Raw genomic sequence first — 23,863 nt, 5'->3', positions numbered from 1 at the left:
CGTTGAATATTTGCACGGTTGCGTTTATCGCGAACCGACTGTTGACTTGATGTTACCTCAACTTTGACTTTTTTATTAAATACATTATTCTAATCGGAAAATTAAACACGATATTATTAAAAAAAGAAGCTCACTTATTGCGATTTTTTGAATCATAAGTAGTATTTTTTTGTTCTATGACATTTAAATTAATTCATTGGTTCTTCTTATCTTGTATCTCTACTCTCTTTACAATATGAAATACAATAAGGCCTTTTATTTGCGATTTTAGGAAATTGGAAATCGGATCGTCAAAAAGAACTGACGTAGGGGTTACTCGGATAAATTAATTGAAAGGGGATGAGGACTGGCCCTTGTTTTGACTGCGCAAATAGAATTAAAAACGTACACCCCATATTCCAATAACCGCTCTATTAGGCAATTGCAGCTCTGAGTCCTGACTGCTAGACTGTGCAATGATGACAATGGTTGACCAAATTAAATTATTTTTCGAATTTACGTTTGACCAAATGAAAGGCTTTGACGCGACTGCATCTGCATTATTAATAATTGATAAGTTTTTTTTTATGTATGTTTATCCATTTCGTTTAAAAATAATCTCATACTACTTTTCCACCAGTTTTTTACTATTTTATTTTGTAACAATTCATATTTTACCATTTTTGTGAAGAGATTAGGAGTGATTCCAGTTCATATTACTTAGCGACAAAGCTTTACTCTCTAAATCTTGCAACTAATCGTAATGCTGACTCTATAATTCTGTTTTGGTTGTAATTTTCATCTTTCTTAAACCCCGGAGCCATATTATACCTACAATATGCGAATAGACCTATTTATTAAAAGTAAGTCATTAAAGTTTCAGTGTGTACATATTTATCCATTACACAAAAAAAGTATATTTCGCTTTAAAAATGAATTTTAAATGATTACGAACAATAAAGGGGGTAGTACACTAGTTTGTTGTTATATTTATGATTAAACCCGATATAATGTTATGGTGACCTTATTAATATTTAGGTCGATCTATGTAAGTTTCATATCGTGTCGGTCGGCGACAGTCTTTTTTGGCAGATTTATGTTAGTTCGCTACAGTAAACATTCTTTAGGTTTTGTATAATAAATTAACAGAGTTGAATGTTATAAGTAAATATTAAATAACTTTCCTATTTTTTTAATTTAATGTCATAATTATTTATTTAGAAACGATTGAATACGAAAGTAATATAAAGAAATATGTAGGTAGAGGTAAGTCCTTCCGTAGGATGACGATGAAAATTTTAGTTTATAAATAAACAATATTGACCTCAGAAACTTGCGATAAGTTATTAAGTCGGAGTAAATTCTCAAATCACAAACAGTTGCAGTTTGTCACGTGACAACCGAGTACTCTATAAGTTGAACATTTTAAAGTATTGTCTTTAAAGTATTATTTTAATATATTTAGAACTTTCTTAATAACCACGAATTAAGAAGCATTTAAAATATCAATCAGTTGTTTAAGTTATTCTTGAAGATATAGAAAGTTTACTAAATAAGCCGCACATTCAACTTAACTTATTTTAAGCTAAAACTCTGATTGTCAATATATTTTTTAATTGTTTTTTAACAATAATGATGAATATAATCGTGTTTTTTATTTGAAATTAACGTTCCAATCTGCAATAAATTTTGTATTCCATCCAAGTCCAAGTCGCATGGCTATGGCGGCGGCGCCTGTAGTTCCTCATTCGTTCGTCACAGCGGCATGTCGCTTATGTAGCAACAGTTCGGATTCGCGCTCGAGTAGAACGGACGTACGCAGCTCTGTCGTCGCACAGAAACTGCGATACGAAACAAGTTTGACATTCTTTACTTCTTCGAATCTTTAATCGCAGTAAAGCATCACGATGAACTTGAGTGAACAATTGAGAAAAACATTATTTTCGACAGTTTGGAAACATTAAGAACATTTTGTTGTGTAATTTTGTGGATTACCTTTTATCTACTTGATCTCAAATAAACAATATAGTCCGCGTAGGTGTAACAAATTGCAAGTGTAATACTTAATTATTTTTGAACAAAGGACAAGGGCAGTTGAAGACTCTGGTTTAAATATCTTTTGTTTTTCTTGTTTATGAGAACGTAAACTAGTATCGTGTGAAAAAGAGACAAAATGAGGGCCACGCGAGTAAGAGCGACAGGTGTGGCGGCTTTAGCGGTCTTCTTGGCAGTTATAACAGGTACTTAACTTATTGTTTAAAATATTACATCAATGTTTTAGACTTAATATCAAAATACGCAATTTGATTGTGGAGATGACTCCAAATAAAAAGTATCAAATAAGAAAATTTTTGAAAGTTGCAAATTAACATACATGATTCATACATGTTCTTTTGAGGTTAGAATGTAAAGTATATGCCTACCTAGTCTATAACATACTAAAATTACCAAATGATAAATTAAAAAAAAAAAACTACTTTCTGTGAGTAATTTAAGTACCTTTGTCGATTTAATATGTAAATAATAATAACTTAAATTATTATAATAAAACTATTTTCTAATCTGTCATACTTAAAATCAAATAAAAATTAACGTATAGTTAAGTCACATAAGCTTCAAGATTAATTTTTTTAATCGATGAATATAATTACATATTTATTTTGTTAATAACATATTTAATAAATTTCTCCTATATTACAAAAAAAGACAATACTGTAAAAGAATAGTCTCTACAAAATTAAAACGATATACAAGATCAAACTACGAAAGTGTGGAGGCTTGTGCGAAAACCGTTGCCGTCCGTTAGGCGTTCAACAGGGCAGTACAGCGGCGCGGCCACAGAACAAGGTTTCCTGGAACAATTGAGAATTCTGCCACATTCGTTCTGGACGCGTCCATGCGTTACTTTCTCACCCGAACGCCAGCGAATCGATCGAATGGAAATATCGCATCCGCTCTTTTGTTCAACAGCAATTTGAATAATGGACTAATGATTGCTCCGCGTATGATAACGCTTTGTAATTTTACATGCAAATTTCATGAAAAGATAAATTTTCGAAAATATTTTATCCATTCTATGTTTGACAGTCATGGTTGCATCTATTAGTGAAAGAAAGTACCGACACTGGGATGTTCACCGAGCTTGAGTATAAAACGAGAATGCTTGATTTGACTAAAGCACAGCTTCTGGATTTAATCCTTGGAAGAACTGAATTTAAAACGAACTAAACAATCACTCTTGTAGAAAAAATCTACAAAATAAATTGTGTTATATTTTATCTGCATTGTGAAGTGAAGAACCTTGCACTTCATTGTCTTGTGACCTCAGATATCTTGTCATTATGAAATGTCAAACGTTATTTAAGATGGCTTAAAGTTTTCTAACTGCATCTGAAATGTAAATTAATTTCACAATACTATTTAAATAATGAGAAATATTTATATATTTATCCAATAAAACAAAGAGCAAAGGTCGTAATAATTTATATTGTATTCCAATCAAGCTTGTTGCAACTGCGTGAATCTCGCTCTAATGCGGTATACATGCAAATTGAACGCATCAGTGGTGTCGTTACCCTTAGCTGTTTGCAGTTAACGCGTACACAAGCTGTCATAATGACAACAATGCTAGCTATTTATGTAGATATCATCGTTCTTCAGGAGATATTCGTTTGTATAAAATTTGTCTAGTAATCTTAACAATTGTTTGGATTTCTTAAGATTAGTTAAAAGAATATCAGTTACGACAGTATATATTGCATTACAGGATATTAACTTTTATAAACTGACGCCGACAGATTAAGAAAATTATATCTTCGTAATATTCCAAATCAATAATACGCACACGATAACTCTATTTTATCCCACGACAAAAATTGGTGACTTATTGGTAATTATTTTTAACTTGTTACTGGCAAATTTTATGCAGTGATTAAAAGGCCTAAAGAAAAATATTCTTAAAAGGAAAACTGGCATTAGTGAGTCTTATATCAGACATTTGGTACATGTTTGGTAAGGCATTCCAACTTTGTGCTACGTTTCCAAGAATGCAACCATGAGTGCGTCGCTGGCTTTAATTAAAAAAAAAGGTCGGAGTGCGCCTCGTTAAAATGGTAAAGTATACACTTTATAGTAACGGTGTAGTTGTGATGTGGGTCACCGTGATGAATCACACGAACACACATCACTCTCATCACGTACTGGGCCACTTACGTGACAACATAACTACCGCACACGTGGTATGATGCCCTGGTACACAGCATCGTAAAACTACAAGCAGAATACAATAAATCAAACGTAAAATAAAGTTAATGATACTGCAGTTTCATAAAGTATTCCACTATAAAATAATCTGATGTTTGCTTTCTAAATTAATTAGTTAAAGCATTTTTATTTTATAAGAAATAGATTAACTATATCATATAATTTATACAACCATGTTTAGTTAAAAAAAACAGGAACACATCTCAGAGGAATTGTAAACAAAGGTTGTGTGTGTGATTCTTATTCGGTTGTTAGATGGTGAATGTGACAGGGGTCAGTGTACCAGGGGAGCAGAATTTTTAGCAAGTTACATTTTATATAAAAATAATTTCAAAGACGTCTCTTGCTACATTACTACTAGACTTGATTGAGATAAACGGCAAACCATAATCTACTGAGGTAAATTATTAAAGTAGCTCGTAAATTTTACTTTATTATTTACATACTTCATTTGCGTGAAGTCGCGTTAAATTAAATCAGAATAAGAGAATGTCGTGCATTACTATTTATGTTGGTGACTGATATCCAGAGATATGTTATCTTGTGAAGCAGGTAGTCCCTACATATGCGATTCGATTTATCGAATGTGAAATATGTTATCTTTGCGTAAATATGTTACATCGACACGTTTTTATACTAGAGAACTAGAACAATATTGTACACTCTGAGGTTATGAGGAATAGCATTGATAATTAAAAGAAAAAAAATTGACATTTGAGAACTAAAAAAGTGGAACCAAACCTTCTAAATAGCATGCATTAAAAAACTTTTCGCATATTTAAATCTCACAAAAAGACTTACTTAACGATGTAGTTTTGTAGACAAGAGAAAAAATGGGAAAACCGCGTGTCATGGCCATGACAAATGAAAATCTGTATCTATCTCTGCCTACCTCTCGGGGCAGCAGTCGTTGGTGCTTATTTATATGGATTGGTTGATATTTATTAGGTCGCCAAATGTACGATTCGTCCGTATGTAAATTGAAAAATAACTGTTTCCTTGCGCTAATAACATGCGCGACGTGACTCATACATTTCAAGGCTGTTGAAAGATGAACGCAAATATTTATTCAAGATGAATTTATATAAATGTCCAGCTCCTTATAACATTAATAAAGATGAAATAAAAAAATCTCTTTTTATGTTTTAGTTTCCATTTGATCAAATTATATGTTCTAGTAATATCTTTTAACATTTATAAGTAAACTGCTTTATATACACAACATTAGATTATCCGCTAACTGCTACTGTCTTCAGTTACTTTGGCCACACGGCCAAAGGTCAGGGGGCCGATCACCTACCCGTTGGTCTATAAGACAAGCCGAGGGCAGAGCGGTATGGAGGCAGGTCCTCAACACATCGGAATGAAAAGCACGAAGAAGAAGAAGAAGATTGCTGTATCTCCGGTTTTCAAATGTAGGTTTATCTAGCAGTGATCACGGTAATACGTCGTCACAATAGTGTCTTAAATTTTTTGGCTTGAGGTTACTCGAGGTCAAGAGGTTGAATGTGTTTATTAAAAGCAAACGGAAAGCCACTGTTGATAATGGTGAATAAATGGACAATAATGTTCTCTATTGATACTGACACCAAGAAGGCCAAAAGAAAATAATGTACTTGACAAATTGAGAGGAACCAATAGAATAAATGATGTAAGTAATTTTTTTAGCCGCACTACAATATGAATGACATGGCTTCTAAGGTTTATAATACTGGTATAGTATAATTTTTAAATGCAATCAAACATTACAAAAGATATTTTTAGAAAAAATTTAGGAAAATGTTCAAAATCCAGAATTCGCTTACTTTTAACGATATAAGATTAGGTAATATTCTTGCGCAAAGCGGTCTCTTGCATCCCAACCGCATTTACCGTAACCAATGAAAATAGTCTACTGCATAAATCCTAGCTTATCTTGAAGTTTTTCGATTTAAAAATTCTTATTATCTGTTTGTTTATGCGCTGATTTTCTGTATATATGGTAATGCAGAATATGATCTCATTACACTACAGTTTATTTTTCTTTCTGAGGATAATATTTTTCGTGTCAACATCGTATTTCTCTTCATTCTCTTTTTTATTGCATTTACAGTATTTAATGAAAATATTATGATATTTCTAAACAATTTCATTCTATAAGACATTAGTCATTATTTACACAATTTTATCATATCTTGTTTCCACTATGGTTTACGTTTTGTATTTATTACGTCGTGACGTCATTATGATTCATAAGAGCAATTACTTATTTCAAAAGTGATTTAGATTTCCGCGTGGCCGAAGTCGCGGACAAAATCTAGGATTGCAAAGGCAGAGAGAATTGGGTTTTTTAAATTTATTCTTGCTGGTTATCTATGTACAAAGTGGACTGAAAATACAAATTTGATGTCATCACCTAGAAATACCGTTAAATTTCCAACACGGTCAGAATTTTTGGTAAAACTCTTAAACTTTCACTGAAAGTAGACGATAAAATTAATTTGGCTCGTGCTGATTCCATTTAGAGTTGAATTATGACACATTAAGCCAATAAGCCAGCCCTAGCCAGTTTTCAATAATGTAAATTTCCGTCTGCAGAGTGCATCTCGAAGTAATATCGCTTTCGTACAGCTTCTGAATTCTTGATAACCGGCTTTATCGTGTCCTAACCGGTTTGCAGCGGACGGGAAGCGGGGACATTGCGAATATTTTCCCGACAATTTCACTCAGGTGTCGAGTTTTTGTTGTTAGAACCGGACCCTACGCTCCCCGGTTTGTACATTTGTTACCTTGTTTTTCTTTTGCTTGTGTAGTTTTAATTGTAAAATAGGGTTTCCTGTTCCGTTTTCTATTTTTAATTATTTGTTTTGGTTGCTATTATTGTTGGTAAGATTATATTTATTGTTATAGTTTATTTTATTAACCGCACAGCGATAGTTATGAATTGCGCCCACATAGCATGCAATTTAGTAAGTGAGCGCAGTAATAAACTGAAGTTAGTTTTATTACTGTGATATTAAACTCGTGTCAGTTGTTAGAGAGATTATTAAGCTATTATTTATAAGTGCCTAGATTGTTTTAATAACTTAAGACGTCTCATCAATTTCTTTCGTTTAGGAATCATTGACAACTATTCCGTGTTGCTATGTAATATGAAATAAACGATGCTGGTTATGAGGTCTAATATTATAAGTAACCACAAAGAGAAAAAGAAGTTATTGGTTCACTGGTACAAGGACGTTTACATATATGTTCTTAAAAGCCCATTGACACATTTACTAGTTAAACGGTCAAAAGAAACTGCCCTGCATAAGAAAAGGTTAAGAGGCAAATATTTAGCGTATTCTCGAATCTTAGACATGCTTGGTTAATATACGTACGCCTATTTTTTTGGTAAAGTAGAACAACAGATTTTAAGTTAATATTTTTAGTTCGTCGTTTCTAGTAATTTCTTAATTCCCAAGAAGACTTGAAGGATTTAAGTTTGTGTCCACTAGATGCTGTTAATATAAACAAGATCTGTGACTCAGAACAAAAGTATGCAAGTTCTCTAAGAGGTCGGTTGATAACAATACAAGCTCCAACGTCGTAATATTTTACTATGTGATTTTTACATTGCCAGGATTATTTTGTGTTGGTTTATTTTATTACAGAAATAATAATTTACTTCCCATATCAGAAGAAAGTGTTGTAGAATGAAATAGTCAATTGCGGGGCGACGAAAAAAATCGCAATTTAATATTGTATTCTAAACTATAGAACAGTAGCTGTTATTTAAGTTTCATAAAACTCGTTGCAGTTAAAGACAGGTTTGCCAGCGCGTTGGCATCGCGCGTCGGAAACAGACTGTGTCGAACTAACCGGACTGACGACAGACTGGCCGTCACTGGCCGCGGACCCGCGGACCTTGACGTTTCGTTTTTTGACGTTTTAAAACAAAAGTATATCAGGGTTGCCGCATTTTATGATGAAAATTGATACAAAAATAAACGAAGTTTGTACGTATTCCACAGTTGATTCATAAATCGGGGTGATTTAAACGACAATAAACGAAACTTTTGCAAGCAACTGCAATAAACAAAGCTAGTTTTTTCTTCTGTCCAGCTGACTTATTGATATGTCAGCTATTGTTGTGGGGCTCTAAAATAAATAAAACTCTATATTTACTTACAGCTATATCTTTACATAGTAAATTAGCTGTGAGCAAACAATACTTAAAGGAGAAATGTGATAATTTGCTTTGTTTTCCCACAGATGGAATATATTTAAGCCTCTAGTATTTCTCACCATTGTTTCAGACGTTGTAATTGCTCGTGCTTGCGATTTCTTGCGATGTTCCGTCGCTGGGGCTGCACCGTTGCATTTCGCTGTACGGTCATTGTTCTCGTCTTTAACAATACGCGAACAACTAAGACTCTTAAACGATCATACCTATATATCGACTTTGATACTATTAAAATTTTTCTTTTCAAAAGTGTCAATTATTTAAAAAGTGTTTTTTATACCAACAACGTCGATCAATATAGAACTTTAATAAGAAAGATTGCAAATCATCTATTCGCAAACCAAATCAATCTTTTCATGTGAAACTAATTAGCTTACCTTAATTTATAATAGATCAATTCATTATTGACCTACTAATTCGGGCAATAACAAGTTTTTAACCAATCTCCCTCGACTCATTTTACAAGAATAAAATTTTATGATTCATTACCGTTCCGGGCTGCGGTTATTTTGGTCCACAAGTGGTCCGATAAATGCAACGGACAACACAATTCAAACTCCACCATCACTTAAATTGAGTTAGAACGTTACCCGAACGGGGATGGCGCTCACATAATTAATTTATAAATAAACTAGTTACTGCCCACGGGTTTCTTTTATATATTTATTGGATTTCTGATATATATTTTTTAACAAAGCATCATTTCGGGCGGTGCAGCTGACATGAAAATTTTACTTCCGTCCTGCACCTGAAAATGAGGGAAATATCAATGATGTACAAATGATTTCGCGTGCATTGCTGATATGTTGATTAGAATTTGGGATCTCTTTAAAAAAGTATTAACCTATTTTATTGTTAGGTATAATTTTACATTTGTAATACTCGTATAATAAAATAGAATACCTTTCTTTGGCTTAGCAAATGCGTAAATTTTTAATTCAATATCTGATGTAAAATTTACATTGTAATGAATTGTTGCTCCTAAACAACTAAGTATGTTGGAAGCATATTTTTCATCGCCCATTTTACAAAGGCGTCTTGTTATTTTCTTCCGCATAAAAGTAACAATTGTTATTAAAATTTAGTACAAGTTGCATGATTGTTCTATCATCATCGAATAAAGGCGTTGGCAATCCGCCAGCTTGTACTCAACCCACATTCACCCTCAAAACAAGGTTCACGAACTTTCGACGTTTCCGCATATTACTTAGATATCGCATAAGTGTTTCCATGTAACTCAAATTGATTCGCATCTTGGTACTTCATACAGTATGGTGTTAATATAACATTGGAACATAATTAAAAATAATATGGTTTTAAGGAACGAATAGACTACGACTAAGATTGCGACATTATTATCTGTATTATTTACATTTGTATGGATGAATCTAGACACTTGTGTTCATAGATACACTTCCATGCTGAGTATATCTACAGCTAAATTCTAAGTTAGTTGTAACTTGAAATATTTTAATAATTTTTTTTTTCAATGTATTGTTCTTTTGGTATAAAACTCTCTCCCTATTCTATTCGCTTCATACAGTAAATTTTCTTTACCTGTACCAAAAAACCTAAATTGGTACATGCAATTACATTAGAAAGTAACTGTTAGCTTCTCTCCAACATTCATCATACATTACAGCACTTAAATTATAACTATGACAAACACAACAATACAAGGCGATACATATTCGTTTGAAAATACAAAGCGCGTTTATGAAATATTCCTTTGGCATAGTGACTTGAATTTCTTTTGTTTAGATAACCCTTTAGCAGGATATAACAAAAGGACTCCGGCCTTGTGTAAACATGTGGAGCTCAGTCTGAACCTCGCAAAAGACATATATACAAATTCATACAAATAGCCTGTAAAACATTTGTTTTACTTTAAAGCCTAGTGAGCCGTAAATAATTACACCTATCATTAAATAGGTCTTGTCGTATTTGTTTTAACTTAAACTTAAATTACTTTAACAGTCGTTACAAACGGGGTAGAACAGATCTAAAGATATCACACTCTAAGCGCTGAATTATTTGTTAGTAGTTAGAGACTATTCGTATATTTTATAAAGGAGCAATAAAGTCCAGGTTATTACGTATACTAATTCGTTTTTTTCGTCTACGTCTACATTAAAAAGTTTTGCCTTGTGACATTTAATTTTCGGGTACGTTTTACACAAAAATAGAGTTAATATTCACAATAGTAAAAATTACGCAAGCGGTTAAACTGCGAATAAACTTCAATTCATTTATTTCTCTTTACAAACAAGAAAGAACAGATTCAGTCATTTCAAGAGTAAAATATCAGAACTTCATTTTCAATGAATTCCAATCTGTTAAAATTAAACTTGATGAAATTTGCACACTACTTTCTATGTGAAAATGTAGCAAAATAATTTAATTTTTTTTTCTATATAAATTATTTATAGCCAAGAATATAACAATTTAACTATGTAGGAACAAAACACAATATTAACTACAACATTTTTCTATTAATGCAAAAATGATTTGGCACGGCAATCTGCCCTTATCCTTATCTGCAGCCTAGGCCTTATCTGAAGGATGAAATCAAGCGCTAGTACCAGACTATATTCCCTTTCAGAGATTCATAATATAACGCAACGCGCAACACATCTATATATATAAAAGAAAGTTGTGTTAGTTACACCATTTATAACTCAAGAACGGCTGAATCGATTTGACTGAAAATTGGTGGGCAGGTAGCTTAGAATAATAGCATAGGATAATTTTTACCCCGTTTTCTTTTTTTTTTTTTTATTCTGCGCGGACGGAGTCGCGGGAAGAAGCTAGTTTGATATAAAATTAAATGTAATTATGTATGACTGCGTTAGAAACATTAAGTAAATGACTGATCGCACTTCGCCCTAAACTTTCATTGAGCTTGTTAAATTATCATTTCACTTTTTAGTATGAGTCAACTGTAAACACGTTCAATGCTACTATGACTTTCATATATTAAAGTGAACTTTACTGAGTCAGTGGCAGTGAATGTGTTAATAAGTGTCGTCTGCTTTGGGCAACGTTATTGACATTAATGAGGAGTACGTCCGGTGGTCGGTGGTTGGTGTGGATGACGTATCATATTACTCAGCAAATAAAGGGGACAACAAGGGCCCGCTGGTCACAGGAACTCGAAATTTTGATTAGCCCTAATGGATATGCGCTGATATAATTTGAAATACAATACAGTCGTTTCAATAATGATTTGTTTATATGTATTGTTTCGGGTATAGAAACGGGCTCCCATATATAACAAGTTTGATTTAGAGCCGACTACGTCCAGAAATATTTTGAATACTATTTTAATTAATAAAGCATAATAGGTCTGTAACGGCTAGGCTACGGTGACTTAGACTTGAAGCCCGCTGGCTACCGCTTAACATAGCTAAAACAATTCCTCAAAGGGAGTTTGTACATTAAAGATATGTATAAGGAAATAGCAGACATGTGTGATGCCGAAGAGAATCTCTCAGTAGCACTGTGTATGATACAAATCCTGTTTCAAGCTTTGTTTCGTGGGTTCATCGTCACTTGTAAATTAAAGGAGACATTTTCTTAATTGCCACAATTACAGATGCGCCACGGCCGCATTCCCGGCCTGGCTTTGTGACTAAATGAGGCATACAGTCGGGTATTCTAAATTCACTAGTTACGTATCAACCCGACAGATGGTCTTTTGTTACGAACGGAAGGTTACAAAAAAAAGATGTCAATGTAGACACGTGTTACGAACCGCTCTATTGTTTTTGATGGCTCTTTCAAAATGTTGAAAATTCATTCATATTTTTCTTTGTATTCCATGAGAAACAGTGTTAGGATATGCTGTAAGACGACCTTATGTAGTTGAACAATTACAAATGACAATGATTTTGTTATTATTAATTGAAATATAAGACATTCGAGATGATGTTTAATGTTTCCTTGAAAGTATTTACTAAAAAAATTAAGTAATCGTTTAAAAAACATTATTGTCTTTACTTACAAACAAAATTACAATACGCTTCAATACTATTAAAATTTAATCCTTAAAAAAAGTTTAACAAAGCATTCTAAAGCGGATTATACGAGTTATGCAATATACCTGCGTTGGGATTCGACGCGTGTCTCAGTTTTTATGAAGGACGAGAGGAAGCAACATTCCGAGCTATTTAATACGTTTTATTGTGACTTCAAACGTGATTCAACCTTTCCACCACGCTTCATGCGGTTAAGAAAGTGGGGGAAGTTGGGCTTTCTGGTTTTATCAAAAGTTCTTTATGTTCATGTTTCATAAGGTTCCAAAGTATTTACATTAAAAATATAGCAATTCATAAAGTAATTGTCAGATTCTGAAATTTAAAAATAATTTTCATACCTTCATTTAAAAGTGATAGACGCCAGCAACAACAATATCTGTTGCACGATTGGGCTGGCTTGCTCAGTGCAATACCACGACCACAAAGACAGACGAGAAGTGGAAGTAATTCTGCGTTTCGTCTGACGTGTGTGGTGCCGGAGGCCTAATTTTGGTCTTCCTTCCCTTCCCATTTTCTTATAAGGAAAAACGGGAAGGGAAAGTGGATTTGATGGATGAAGAGATGCATAGAAAGGGGAAATATTCTCTTTTTGTGGGTCTCCTCCTCCGCCGATTAAAGGTAGGCAACGCATCTGCAATTGCGGATGTCTATGGACAGCGGTCGCTTCGCCATTTCGGCGAATTCAGGTGGCCGTTTGCTCGTTTGTCACCCTGTACTACAAAAAAAGTTTAACCAGAGGTAAAACTTAGACCTTTACCTTCCGCGCGGATAAAGTCGCGGGCAAAAGCTAGTGAGGTACATATTTTAAACTGTTACATTAGAAATATTTGGCAATGTCATGTCATTATGACTCAAATAAGATATGGAACGCAAACTTTTTAAAACATAGTTATTTAAACTATAAAACTGAATCCAATAAATAATACTTGTCTTATTAGATAACAAATATAAGATCTTTTGACATTATTTGATGTAATATGATATTTCCGTGCTATAGTTATGTATTATCAGGTTTTATCTTACCTATCAACCGCACGACCACTAACAACACAAAGAGAAAAAAACAAAGGAAGTAAACAAAGGCGCGCGTGATATAGAGGGTGTTCCATAGGAGATCATTCAGGAGCCATTGTGCTGTCTCCGTAAGACTTAGTTACGTAGGGGATTTTGACTGGACCGCCTCATAAATGTAACGGTATATCACTTTTACTACCACCATTATGTTATGGGCATCAAAATGAATTATGTGCATTGTTTTACTTCGATTCCCTTTGTGATAAAAATCCAAGATGGGTATTAAATAAATTGTACCCACTTAAATAAAAAAAACTTATTAATATATAACATACTAGTATATGTATGTTGCTCTATGCAAATACCAAACCAATCTCATTTTAAATATAACAGAAATTTTGGACACAGAAATGGCGAATTTAATTTATCATACGTTGTTTAGAAATATACTTTACAAATAGTTGACAGCAACTTCGTGCGCGCAGAATTTATTAAAAAATGAAGTACTACATATAGCCTATGTCATGCAGGGATAGTGTAGCTTCCCAACAGTGAAAGAATTTTTCTAATAGGATCAGTAGATTCGGAACCTATTCACTAAGAATACAATCAAATCTTTACTCTTTATATTTTAAGTATAGAAAAAGTATTAACCATAAGGTTATTGGTACTTAAATTACTTCATGAACCCCAACTCGTTATATATCCTACATTTGATTATAATATATTATACCCTACTACGTCATGGTACGACAAAAGGCGAAACAATATAAAGGCCTCGTTACAAAGAAACTGTTATGATCCAGGGTAATAGGGAATCCGTAACAATGGAAGGGAACTGCAAGAATGATATCTTTTATATCATTGCATCTAAAAAATGTATAGTACATAGTTCATCCAAAGCAACGTCAAAGACGAAAACCACTCAGCTATCACAGAATAATTAAAAATTAATAATAATTAATCATTCGATCATATTTCAAGTGGTCTTGAGCTTCAGTTGGTAACTTGATATTTTATAACAAGACGCAATGTTTCTTCTCACTTAGAATTATGCTAATGAAAGACGCAATTGTGTACTCTTGAGTGCGAGCGGTTACTAGTACAATTAGCAAAATAATACGGTCAGAGAAAGAAATTTGACCGCAAAATTCTACCAGCATTTATGCGAATGTGTGGAAAAAGCGGTCCGCGGCGCTCTCTCGGATTCTAAACAATAAAACGACAATGTTAAAGTGGGCTATGAAATGTAGAGCTCTTTATTCTGAGTGGTATTATTCTATTTTTAGTGCAGGTATCTCGCCGGACCAGCACGGCCAATCTCGACAACCGCCGCCCGTACAAGTAGGGTTTTTAATAAAATTAAAAACTTTGTGAATGCCCCGCGTAAATCTTCCCTTTTGGAATTAATCTAACGCGGACGTTTACAATGCGGATGAAATTTAAACCCCTATTTTTGATGCTGAAAAAGTTATTCCGCTTAAACGTTGATAAGAAATGAAATTAAAGTATGTTATTTCTGACTACTTTGTAGTTTCTATTTTTAATAAAATAATTTTAATTAAGCTATCTCAATGGTTTGCTCTTCTAAATCACAATTTGAATATAAACCAAGATTGCGGAACTAGTGAAATTTTCGATTGCGTTATTGAAGGTAAAATCGTCGTTAGTTATTCAGGATTAATTGATTTAATAGTGTTAACATGCTTTACTAATAAACTCACTCGGTGGAAATGATGTAAAGATGCTTTGTGTATAAAACGTAATTTTGATATCTTGGATATAAAAAAGTTAGTTGATTTCATTTAACTTTTAGACGGCAGTTATGAGGTTATTCGCAATGCGGAACGCTATAAAACCATGTATTGTGCTGTTTATTACAGCAAGCTCTTATTTTTACAACGTCTCTGAAATTTATAATTTTACTATCACTTCATACAGAAGAGTTTTAGTACCTTATAGAGTGACGGTGATGGCGTCTTTAAGTGTATCTAAATTAAACATTAAATGTAAATGAACTAAAGCATTTTTAATAACCTAAGATTTGATTGTATAGAAAATTACGAAAGATTTTTAAGTCCCTTTTATTTGACTTTATGTTGTTAAAACAAAAATATTTGCTATTGGCGCTGAAGAGGTTGAAAAACGGATATTAATTAACCAATGTTTATCTGAGCGTCTTTCATCTCTCGAGAAAAAGGCAGGGTAATGTAAACGGACCTTTTAATAAAGACTTATTTAGATATTTTCGTTACTCGAAACGGATTCAAGTGGTGCCGTTTCAAGTTTAAAATGGTTCTTTCAATGAGGTTGAGTCAGAAGTGGTGGCTGGCTCGAGTCCAAAGTGTTTTGTTTTTTATGGCCCCAGGACGAGTCTTTGCAACACTGGGGCCAGCCAAGCCGGTCAAGTGCCTTCAGGAAAATTTGTGTTTGTCTACGCGTATACAAGTTGAAAGTTCTGCTTAGTGTCTCGTGTGGGAATTTGCTTGTTTAGTCTTGTAAATTTTGTTACTTTTTTCACTTTTGAATTATCTCTTTCGTTACTTACTATATGAGACTAAGCTTGTCAATATCTTTTTTTTATCTGTTTTTTTTTTTTTTTAGGATTTTTGCCTTTTAGGACATGTTAATCCCATAGTGCCTTTCTTTGTCATTATCTTAGTCTTTGTAGAATTTCGGTTATTATTGGCATTGAGAACCTAACACGAATATTCGCGATACGCGCTTTCGTAACGTCATCGACAAAATATGTCAAAATTAGTACGAGATTTGTTGGTATACTTTACGCCCGGTAGAGGAACTGCACATTATTTTATACTAATTCTGTTGATGACGACACGAAAATTCGTGCTAGTCCCTCTGAAAACATTGCCCTAGCATCTAACTAGCATTAAAACTTAATGTAAGCTTAATTTAATAACAACTTGATACGATTTGTTCGATATTTTATTAATTGACTTATTTTATTACAAGATACTCGATAATTGATATTTTAATTTATGATCTATCATCGAAGTTTCAAAACTTGCCTAATTCCGCCCATTCGAGGCACTTTACGAAGCAATTGCGTAAGACACCCATTGCGAACGTAAATTAATCTAATTAACGAGCAACTTCTTTAACGTTTATAATAAAACCCTTATTCGTCCGTAGAACATAAAGTGGAATTAATTTTAAAGATCTTCACTCGACTGTCTTATTGTCTTGTTGTTGTTCATTAACTAAAACTGTCTTATACGCAGTAAGTAGTGGAAATAGGTTTTACAATATTGTTAGGACTGTTGAGGGTAGCCACACAAAAAAAAGGTTTTATAAGGAAGTATGCGCTGCTGCTCGAGGCAGTCTCTTTCCATCCGTCATTGCGGAACGTCTGACATTTTGTTTATTCACGTTCGGTTTGAGTTTATACTACAGCGAGGATTATTATGAAGTAGAGTTAAATTCACGTTTCGCTGTTAGTTTAATTCTTTTAAAATACTTTTGCATCAAATATCTTACATCAGAAGTGGGATAGGATCCACGTGATTCTATCCACTTTGCTCACTCTGTGTTTGTGTTTGCATTTTCGTGAAAATAAATGCAAAGAGAAAAATGTCAGATCGTTACCGTGATAATCGTTGTAGTCATAGCAAGATGAGTCGATATCAAAGTCGTACCAGTGTTCGCGAAACAAGGGTAGCGTGGACTAAGCCGTTTATTCTGCATGGGAATATGTGGGCAGTGAGGCTCACGCGCTGTCTGTGTATTTCACAGCAGACAGGATTGTGGACGCGATCTATTCAATTTGTACTGCGGTAAGATCGAACCAATATTTTTATATTTCAAGTTTTGATGCCAAATAAGTCAACATCAGACTTTTCATTTAATTTAAACATGTGTTCTTTACTAAATACTGAATTTGAATACCTCGATCAGTTTATTAGTAAGGGTCAGGTAAAGCCGAGTCGTGGCAAGATTTAACACGTTACATGCCAACATGATTTTTTCATTTTAAAGTGAACTTGTAAGGCTAGTCGGTTGCGCTGAGCGTGTTAAGCCATTACCTGAGTCAGACGTATGTCATTATGTCTTAATAGTCATCGATGCCCTTTATTAGTTCAGTTTGCTTTGTCCATGTATTGTCGAGATGCTCTGCGATGCGTAGACTGCAGGATACCCAACTGCAGATGTGCGATTGTGAACGGAATATGAGACGCTCTGTATCAGGAGATGCTTCTAGGGTATCTTCACGACTGACAAACTGCCGTTTGCCATTAATATCATGTAGAGGACGGACTGCGGGACGCTTGCCCTACATGGTCTTGTGAATTAAGGCATTGAACGGACTGCGGGACGTTCAGCATCTGGCATACTGCGGGCTGCCACTGATGTCATGGCTCCCATGGTCATGTGTCGAATGTTTTGAAACCATAAAGAGTTATGATCAAATAACCGAGGACACCATTATTGATATAGATGCAGATTTGGTCGGGTCTTGTGTCCTACTATGTAGCTGTGTGCACCGCGCCTGCCTACAAGCAGCGCGCCACAGCCGCGCCCGCCTACAAGCAGCGCGCCACAGCCGCGCCCGCCTACAAGCAGCGCGCCACAGCCGCGCCCGCCTACAAGCAGCGCGCCACAGCCGCGCCCGCCTACAAGCAGCGCGCCACAGCCGCGCCCGCCTACAAGCAGCGCGCCACAGCCGCGCCCGCCTACAAGCAGCGCGCCACAGCCGCGCCCGCCTACAAGCAGCGCGCCTGAGCGGTGCCTGTCTGCAATCAGCGCGCCTGAGCGGTGCCTGTCTGCAATCAGCGCGCCTGAGCGGTGCCTGTCTGCAATCAGCGCGCCTGAGCGGTGCCTGTCTGCAATCAGCGCGCCTGAGCGGTGCCTGTCTGCAATCAGCGCGCCTGAGCGGTGCCTGTCTGCAATCAGCGCGCCTGAGCGGTGCCTGTCTACAATCAGCGCGCCTGAGCGGTGCCTGTCTACAATCAGCGCGCCTGAGCGGTGCCTGTCTACAATCAGCGCGCCTGAGCGGTGCCTGTCTAGCGCGCCAGTGCAGCGCCTGTCGCCGAGCAGCGCGCCAGTGCAGCACCTGTTGCCGAGCAGCGCGCCAATGCAGCACCTGTTGCCGAGCAGCGCGCCAATGCAGCACCTGTTGCCGAGCAGCGCGCCAATGCAGCACCTGTTGCCGAGCAGCGCGCCAGTGCAACGCCTGACGATGAGCAGCGCGCCCGCATCGCGCCTGCCAACGAGCTGGTATCGAAAGACTCTATGCCATTGTTACAGACGAATTCCAGTGTTGAAGATGCTGGAAGAACGAGCCCGAGGACGGACTCATGTCAGGAGAGGCCGTGTTAGGACTGTTGAGGGTAGCCACACAAAAAAAAGGTTTTATAAGGAAGTATGCGCTGCTGCTCGAGGCAGTCTCTTTCCATCCGTCATTGCGGAACGTCTGACATTTTGTTTATTCACGTTCGGTTTGAGTTTATACTACAGCGAGGATTATTATGAAGTAGAGTTAAATTCACGTTTCGCTGTTAGTTTAATTCTTTTAAAATACTTTTGCATCAAATATCTTACAATATTTATAATTTATTAAATTATTCGTTTTATTCTTCAATGTTCGGATTAAATGGGGAAAATATATCTTGTTTTTGTGTGCCGCTTGTTCCTACGTATTTTGGAATAGGGACCTTGTGCGGTGGCATTATTAATTTGTTTATTAAAAATTTGAACAAAAACTTTATATCGCACGAAATCCTTCAATCTAGTATCACAATATGTAACACTATAATCGTTATTGTAAGTTAAAACATTTAGAAATTTTAATTGTATATTAATAATTATTGTATATTAAAATTTCTAATTATCAAGTACAGCTTTTATTATCATAAAATAATTTTTTTCTTAAACAATTATATTTTTTTAGTAGATATAATTTAAAACTTAGATTACGACAGCTGATTAGTATGTGTTATTCCCTAGCAATCGTTTCCACGGTAATTTACACTTCATAAAAATAAATGGTACCAAATATCGAAAACTAAAATAACAAACATCCTGTAACCATGCGTTACAGCAGGTGGCGTTGACGTTTCAATTAAGCTTTTCAATTTGTAAAAGAACTGAAAACATGTTGTATATAAAATTTTATATTACTTTGTTTCAGGTACATTTCATCACACTACGAAAACTCAACGATTTTTTTAAAGTATTTGCCTACTTGTGTACTTTGAAACTCATCTTCGGCTTGTAGGTAGGTAGTTCAGACAAATGGGAGTTACGCCGAACCCAATAATCGATCCGAAGATAATTGATGATTGTACAAAAATAGATCGTTCACTTTCTAGAAGATAGATTGGATTTGGCAAATGTTATTGAGGTCCTTAGTTTGGTTAAATTAACAAAGGCATAAAAATGTTCCGTGGATAAACGAAAATCGAGATCGAATTTTGGGCCTCACTGTTGATTAGTTCACATCTTTGTAGCAGTTTAATTTCTTTAATACCCACGCTATGCCGAATTGTAAGTTAATAATTTATATAATGTTGACAAAATTTTGTAACCCTTTAAATAGCGCACACCCATCGAACAATAAACCCGCATTCAACGTTTCGTATTTACGCTCCAATGTGGACAAACACATATCATTTGTCATAATCAACTTAATGTAAAACAATTGAGTGCACATTCAAATAAATATTGAACCCATGTTTAAAATATGTCAACTAACGTTGTTCATGTATGTATAATATTGTCGATGTAATTAAGAGTACGGACATATTTTTAAGACTAATAATATTTAACTGTTTACTTAATATAGATGAACTCACAGTTAGTTCGAAATAACAAAGAAATAAAATAGCTTTTTTTATGTTTAGTTAATAAGAATATTTGTGACTATAGCCTTCTTATTGTCATCGTCAATTATGTCAAAATTAGTATGAGATTTTTTTTGTACTTTACGCCCGATAGAGGGCGCTGCACAAACAAATTTTGTTACAACTATTCATGCTAGGCTGATTATTACGGCAGTACATCATAGTCAAATTATTTTAGCAGAATAATTACTATTAAATATACATTCAAACGATTAAAACATGTATCATCCATACACAAGAATATCATTGGGAAAAAAATATTAATGAGCTGAAGAAGGCAACACAAAGTTTCATGTTTCTGATAAGTTGTTCGTTTGTTAGTTCTTTGCAACTTTGTGCATAGTTAATGGTGTAAAATTAGTTTTATAGCGGGTTTGTTTACTAAGCTCGTTTGATACTTTCTTGTAAAATATAAATTTTTAGCTTTATTTAAAACTTACAAGCTATACAAATACAGATTGGTGTGAGGTATATGGTTAAATACTACAGTACTTCGATTATTTAGTATTATTTTAATGAGAGGTTAAATTATGTCAGTAACGTAAAAAATACGTTGTCTTGGTTATTAAAATACATAAGGATTTTCCGTTATGTATTTTTAAATACTTTTTTAACTTTTTAAATGAATCTTTGCGGCTCTAAATAATATAACAATTGCACTCCCCGTCGGTAAATAAAAAAAAATATAGCAAGCTAGAACAGAGACGGCGCTATGAATTATGCACATAATTCATTTTAAGGGTTATTACTCCCTCGACACTAACACATAAATATTTAAGAAACTGGCCATTCGGTAGAGTCAGTTGCTTGCATTTACTTGGTTCTAGTTTATGTATTAGTAGTTTTATTTGGAACCGTACATACTTTATCATGCTTCTAAACTTCTACACGAAATGAGACTTTAAAACGACAAATCAATGTTGTACTTTTTATAATTCGAACGTCAAACCGAGACTAATTTCTAAACAAAAAATTTTGCAAATTATTATAAAAAAAACATCTAACAAATACCATTAAATAAATTAAGGGGAAGTAACGCGAAATTTTCTCTCAAGTGGTATTAAAAGGATTTGTACGAACTTGAGAGCAATTTATGCGGCCCCCGAGTACTTTCCCAATTTACGTTAGTGTTCCGCAAACGAAAGCTACGCCCGATCCTTTTAGCATCTCGCGCCAAAACCGTTCAACACTTCCCTAATCTAACTGACCACGTCATTAATTCTCACAATATCGTGGTCTGGAATGCATCGCATTGGCTTCAGCGAGAACTATTTATATTTCTAACAAAGGCGAGGGTTATAAATAAAGGTTACCCTCGGGGATGCCTTACTGCCTTTGATACGGTCCCTTTCTTATTTTCATGCGGTCCGACTTTACTGCGGTATCTTTGCGGGTAGTTCATAAATCATACGCTAGGTTCGCTGGTGTTGCAAAGTGTACGCGACAGTTGACGTTATCTAATAACAGGTGCTTGTGGCGGGAAAGTAATTGTGCTTGTTCGTGGTTAATATCGCGTCGCTAATGTACACCGCGGATGATTGATTTAAAAATTTTGTGCAAATTAATAGTTTACATTAAAGTTAAATAACATCGTGGTTTATAAGAATCAAGCACTATGATAAAAGAAACTTATTGAGGTTAGGTTAAGTCCACTTCGTATAAAACAGAAAAATATGTATTTCAAAACACCTTAAAATCTCATGACATATTATGAAATAATGCTCGATCTCATTTACTTTGTGGTGGTAAAAGTGTAAAGATTGCAGATCTTATTTCCTTTTGAGGTAACACTCCGTATAAGGCTATTGCGGGTAAAGTCTGCTGAAAACATCCGTTAGTACATTCGGTCGAACTGAGTTGGCAGCCTGCATGTACTAGTATCCTAAATTATTCAGAACACGTATTCGAGTTTCCCCTTGATATTTTCTTAGACTGCAGAGCTCTTGATAATCTGTATTTGAATTTGTGAATCGAATATTTACTGGTAAATTTAATGTTAGAAACGAAAAATATATTTAAATCTTTAAGAAATTACTTAAGGAAATAAGATTCTAAAATTTAATATAATTCGGTACTAACATAGAGAGGACGGTCAACAGTAATCTTTTTTTAGTTTAAAAACTTTTTTTTATCAAACATCAAATATCAAAGTAACATTTAATCTAAATTCATCTGAAGATATTTGCATTATTGCGATAAGGGTTAATTGAAAATTATCACCCCTAAACTAAAACAAATAAAAAATCTGTTGTTTGTGGTAATAGTCATGGGTCACTATAGTTGAACCTTTTAATATGTGTGGAGGTCAGTGATAAGCAAATATCCTTCTAAGTCGTTTACCGCTATTAATAAATTGTTACATTAATTAATGCTATATTAAGCTTAGCGCAACTTGGTATTATGTAGTTGTTGTGAGCACGATTCCATGTAACACCGACGATTTATGTTAATACGCTCTTATGTGATTTGAGACGGAGACGATGTGATTTAATAACTTTGGCAATATGGTTGAATAATCATTTTTGTTTAAGGGTGGCAAACGAGCAAGCGGCCACCTGAATTTGTTGAATGAATGAAGCAAAGAACCAGATAGAAATACAATTGAGGCCGATACAATATAAATCAATAAACGACTTACAAAATTGGAACCACTCAATAATGCACTCTCTAGAAAACAATAGTTTAGTATAATTTCTATCGAGCAATTTATGTTAGTATAAAGCTCGTAGTGCATGTTAGTCTGGAGACAGTTCTGTCGGCGTCGCAGCTTCGGAAGACTAATTTAACTGCAATTTGCAGAACCAGCGGAGTTACACGGACGCATGGTTCATGTTTGTAATTAAGCTTTGATTGCATGTCGATTTCGAACGTATCTGGTCCGAGTTGCATCGCTAAAGGTGTGTCATGTTTTTTTTTAAAGTATTCTATTTTAATATCAACTAATCCGACGAAAAACGGTGTGGCATTGAATGTCTATAATCCTGTTTATGTCGTGCTAACTGAAATATTGAGGTTGGAACAATGTCCTTCAACGGATATTAATTCTGTTAATGTTTATAACTTTCTAACCTAATGCGTCTTTGATAGATTTATTTTTATTTTTAACTAAATAGTAAAACCTTAAAATTTTGCTATAAAACTAAAAAAATTCTGGATTGATTTCAGAAATTCTTTGCCATAAGAAAGTTTTATTATCACTGAGCAACATAGGCTATATTTACTAGATTTTTTTTAATTACGCCCGGTCGAAGTAAAAAAAAGATTAAAAAATCTACCTAGTTTTCTTCGTTACCTGCTTAAAATTATACATACAAAGATTTCAATTTAACCTGATTGTATGTTCTTTGTACAAAGTTTTATCTTAAAAATAATACAATTTCTTGTAAGAAACAGTACACCATTATATGAAATGAGCTTGTACGTAAATACACACGGCATGCGCCCGTAATCCCTGTTATCAGACCACTTGTAAGAAGGAAGATAAGCTTGTTTAAAAATATCTTTGA

General features: G+C 34.6%; 1 protein-coding gene across 4 annotated transcripts in view; it reads left to right on the top strand.

The window, feature by feature from the left end:
• The first annotated feature begins 1,744 nt into the window (after window positions 1-1,744).
• LOC106708859 (fasciclin-2) overlaps window positions 1,745-23,863 on the top strand; it is an 86,139-nt gene continuing 64,020 nt past the window's right edge. For 3 of the 4 annotated variants that reach the window (XM_014500452.2, XM_014500467.2, XM_014500459.2), the window contains exon 1: window positions 1,746-2,219. In XM_014500452.2, the coding sequence (XP_014355938.2) occupies window positions 2,153-2,219 (67 nt within the window). In that variant the 5' untranslated portion in view covers window positions 1,746-2,152. Of the gene's footprint in view, window positions 2,220-23,863 lie in introns of all 4 variants that reach the window. The other variant, XM_014500443.2, reaches the window with a different exon arrangement.

Source organism: Papilio machaon, chromosome 14 (assembly GCF_912999745.1).
Source record: "Papilio machaon chromosome 14, ilPapMach1.1, whole genome shotgun sequence".
In the NCBI taxonomy this organism is placed as follows: domain Eukaryota; kingdom Metazoa; phylum Arthropoda; class Insecta; order Lepidoptera; family Papilionidae; genus Papilio; species Papilio machaon.
Note: the sequence above shows the minus strand (reverse complement) of the source record. Positions and strands in the feature narration are given on the sequence as shown.